Source organism: Toxorhynchites rutilus, chromosome 2, assembly GCF_029784135.1.
Source record: "Toxorhynchites rutilus septentrionalis strain SRP chromosome 2, ASM2978413v1, whole genome shotgun sequence".
In the NCBI taxonomy this organism is placed as follows: Eukaryota; Metazoa; Arthropoda; class Insecta; order Diptera; family Culicidae; genus Toxorhynchites; species Toxorhynchites rutilus.
In genome coordinates this window covers 231,862,807-231,866,931 of record NC_073745.1, presented here as the reverse complement: position 1 = coordinate 231,866,931, position 4,125 = coordinate 231,862,807, and the positions used below count along the sequence as shown (strand labels likewise).

At 33.7% G+C, this 4,125-nt stretch overlaps 1 protein-coding gene across 3 annotated transcripts; it reads right to left on the bottom strand.

The window, feature by feature from the left end:
* Positions 1-643: 643 nt before the first annotated feature.
* LOC129771261 (uncharacterized) lies at positions 644-1,617 on the bottom strand. 3 transcript variants are annotated; one of them, XM_055774721.1, is made up of 2 exons: positions 1,506-1,617; positions 644-1,445 (listed from the first exon to the last, which is right to left on the bottom strand). In XM_055774721.1, the coding sequence occupies exon 2, from the start codon at positions 1,314-1,316 to the stop codon at positions 831-833; it is 486 nt and encodes a 161-aa protein (XP_055630696.1). In that variant the 5' UTR covers positions 1,317-1,445; positions 1,506-1,617; the 3' UTR covers positions 644-830. The 3 variants fall into 3 exon arrangements, with proteins under 3 accessions (XP_055630696.1, XP_055630697.1, XP_055630698.1); XM_055774722.1 differs by having other exon boundaries at positions 1,533-1,571; XM_055774723.1 differs by having other exon boundaries at positions 1,553-1,569.
* Between the last annotated feature and the right edge of the window lie 2,508 nt (positions 1,618-4,125).

Here is a 4,125-nt window from a genome sequence, read left to right as displayed (position 1 = left end):
AAACCTTTTGTTTGTCCAATTTCACCCTAACCATAACCTTGACCCTAACATATTTTCTTTAAATTTTCTGTTATTCCTACTAAAACCAAACCCATTATTTTCATTGTCGCTTCCCAGATTGAGAACACGATGGTCAATACCGTCAACGCGAATAAAACAAATCAGAGACGAATGAATCGTAAAATTTAAAGTCTCCGTGAACAAATAAAAAGGAGAAGAAGAAGAAATAATTCATTGAAATTCCTCTCGATTTTATTTGACATTTTACATGTCGGTCCAGTTAACACGCAAATGTGGATAACTGGTCTTCCATTTTCGCCCAGTTACCGAACGATTACCTTATCGTAAAGTGTTGCCAAATTAAATTGCAATACTCTTTGCATGTTTTTTGTTTCAACATTGGTGGAAGTTTTATTGAGACACTTCAAGTTTGGTTAAGTCAGTACTTCTGCTGAATATCATCGTTCAAATTTATTTGTATGAAGCGATCATTAACAGTTTAATAAATGTTTTTCAATCGAACACGAACATGTTGCTATTCCATTGAATATGCAGTTCATCTCATGAAAAATACCGTTTCTCGACAATGAAAACTGCAAATAAATTGTATGTTCATGGTTTGTTGAATTCAAAAAGCAATGAATTGTTTAGGTCTTTCAGTATTTTTATTGTTATATGTTACACATTCGAAGTACATAAAACATAAAAAGTTACACTAATTTACACAATACCGACCTAAGTCTACTAATTAATCCTAGTGTATAATCCTCATACCAAGTCATTTGATATGACAAGATCGATTCAAATCTCGAAAATAGGCTTGTCTTCCCTCATTTCGCGTCAGTTTGTTCCCTTTTCGTCAAACCTGATTTGTCATCATCAGTTCGGCCATTCTGGGCCACTTCCGATGCCACGGCCTTACTCAATATATTGTCCAACTTCGATTGCAGTTTGGCAACGGCTGTGCCGGTCCTTCGACCTTTGCACGGACACAACTGAGCCGCTCTCACGTTCCCATCTTTACCTTTGCTTTTTTCTGCGGCGACCGTCATCACCCGAGACATCTTCCGATTGATCGTGATCATCGGTTCACGGTTCATATCGATACCGACTGTTCTCAACGACACCGCGGTCTTTCTCGTCGATGTGTGGGTGTTATTTGCAATTTTCGATGTTATTAATTCCTTGTGCACGATTGCTTTCAACTTAACCAACCTCTTGATCTTTGGGTTTAGTTTGGCGTCGTCGAATAATTTATTAAATTCTTCCAAATGTTTGATTTTCTGAACAGTATATTTGGTGATAGGCTTATCCATGATAATCTCGTATTTATGAGTGCTTTCTGCCGAGCTAATTCGACAAACGAGATTATTTCTCTATACAGGTTTACAATTATACAACAAGTACTTCTGATGATAGAGCTCTGTGTAGCTAATCTACTGCGTCTGCAAAAAACAATTATTATTTCTTATATTTATTAACATCTTCTATGAAAAAGAAACAACCAAAAAACTAAAACCTAACGACAATACTTTATTCAAATATTAATTACGTTGAATTATGCATATACAATACAGTCATTATTCTATCAATACTACGGCCAACATAGTGGTAATGGTATCTACTGAATAGAAAATAGAATCAACTGTGGCATGGTTGATACTATAATAGCAATAGGCGAACAACTGAAACAATTTCAGAAGGGTGGAACGATTCAGCTACACATCCTTTAAAATTGAGTTTTTGTCAATATCGTAAGAACGTCCCGACTTGTATTTTTTCGTTTAAGAATCAATCGTTAGAAGTTAGTGAATTTCATAGTTTAAAACTTAAGTAATAAAAAAAAGAATCAATTATTCAAATCGATCGTAAAATAATTTCTGATCGCCTGATTAGGTATTAGTCATTTAACGAATACGCATGTCAGACAGCTGTAAATAAGAATAAGGTTTATGGTTTTTTATATCGTAACAGTCAGTCACGAAGAATTTTGGTGTCATCGATTCCGTTCCACTAATGTTGATGCCAAAAATGCACTAGGCTCTAGCCGATTGTCAAAAGTGTCGACAAAATAATGAAAATCAGTGCGTGCGTCCAGCACTGTTTCGATTATCCAGCAGTTAAACATTGGACAAAAACTGCTTCGAGTCACTTAAATGAGGTTGAATGTAAAACGTGCTCGATGTATGTGAGCCACGCAAACACTGTTGTGTACTATGTGACAGTTTAATGATTTCGAGAGAGACGAACATGAAGTTTAGTGCTTTGTAATTTTCGAAACATTTTTTTTTCGTTCAATTATGTTCCCAGAAATGTTAGCTACTCCATTGACTACTACATTAAGGTGAAGGAGGAAGCTAGCCATTGTAATAGTGTAGGTAAACCCACGTGTAAAAATGGGGTAATAGTGTTTGTGAGAGAAGAGCAAAGCACACGTAAATAGATAAATTCACTTATCAGACTGTGTGACGCTTCACTAACACGAGTCTTAGAATACATTTGAAAAAAATAACAATTCAATACTGAAGTAAAATGTATGAACGATGTGTTCCGATAAACAATTGCAAATATAAATATATATATATATATATATATATATATATATATATATATATATATATATATATATATATATATATATATATATATCGATATATATATATATATATATATATATATATATATATATATATATATATATATATATATATATATATATATATATATATATATATATATATATATATATATATATATATATATATATATATATATATATATATATATATATATATAGAAGGTGCATTTGCATATGAAGTAAAATTCTGGTTATACGCGAGCGTAACATGAGCAAATTAATAACACATGCGAATTGGGGCTCTTTTTGTATTAACAAGTTCTTCCGCGCAGTAACTCGATGTTGATAATTTCTTAATATTTTCCTTCGTTGATAGTAGAGTTTTCATATATTCACGTTGGAGAGCTTTAACCCTTCTCTTCCTTGACCGAGGCATTTTTTTTAATGTAATTCTTTTCCGTTTACTGTTTCTGAAAGCATAGGCATCCGTGGAAGTGTTCCGAGCTCTGCAATACAATTTTCTTACTCAATGTTAAAGTTGCTTACATTATAGACCCATTAAACGTAAAAATTATAATTGTATTGATATCAACACAATTTTTTTCTATTGATTTCCATGACATGAAACTCTATGACTCAGGAATAACATTTTATTGAGTGATTATAGCTGTTTCGATGATGTTGTCTGGCATCAAAGTCGAAAAAATAAAGATGTTTTCACCAATACAAACAAAACCATTGCCGAAGATTGAAAGATGAAAAGTTAACTTTCAGAGTACTAGCTCGAGTTTTACTACGTTTTCCACTATACATTGCGACGGCAGATGAAAATTTAATATTTGGTGATTAGATTTTGGTTAATATTACTTGGTGGGAATTGTGTGCAAACGATCATTTTCTTCACACTGTTTCCCATTATTATTGATTTTCGGGCGAGGGGTAAGGGAGGGAGATGAAAGAAATGAGCGCCATTGTGGCAGCCATTTGTGGCTAGCTTCCACCTTCACCTTAACGTATGATAATTGTAAAAAAAAAACTAACTAGCTACACCCCACATCAGATTGGAAAAATCATGCATTTAGCGGGAATAACGGATCGAAGTTGTTATGATTGATCAACGAAACCCCATAATAGTATGCAGTCAGAGCGGACCATGTATTATTTACCACGGCGGAATGCTCTACACTCTGTCTAACTTCTAGAAGACCAGGTGATGAACTTGCTGCTTTGTGTCATTGTAAACAAACAATGCTTAAATTTATATTCTAGTGTGTAGGTATTGGTGACTACCATACATTGATTTTCATATGTGTGTGTGCAAGCGCTGAGCGTAAACTAATAATTTTGTATTTATCAAGTGTTTCTATAAGACCAGTTACATTTTCCGTTGTTTTAGTTGTTTTGATCAATAAATCTGGAAGATTCCGAAAGGAAAAGTCCCCACGGAGAGAGAAGAAAGACAAACCAATGCATCTCACCAAAAAATGTTGGTATTATAGAATTTGCTCGTCGGTTTGGTCGATCCCATCAAGTAGCGCTTAATTATT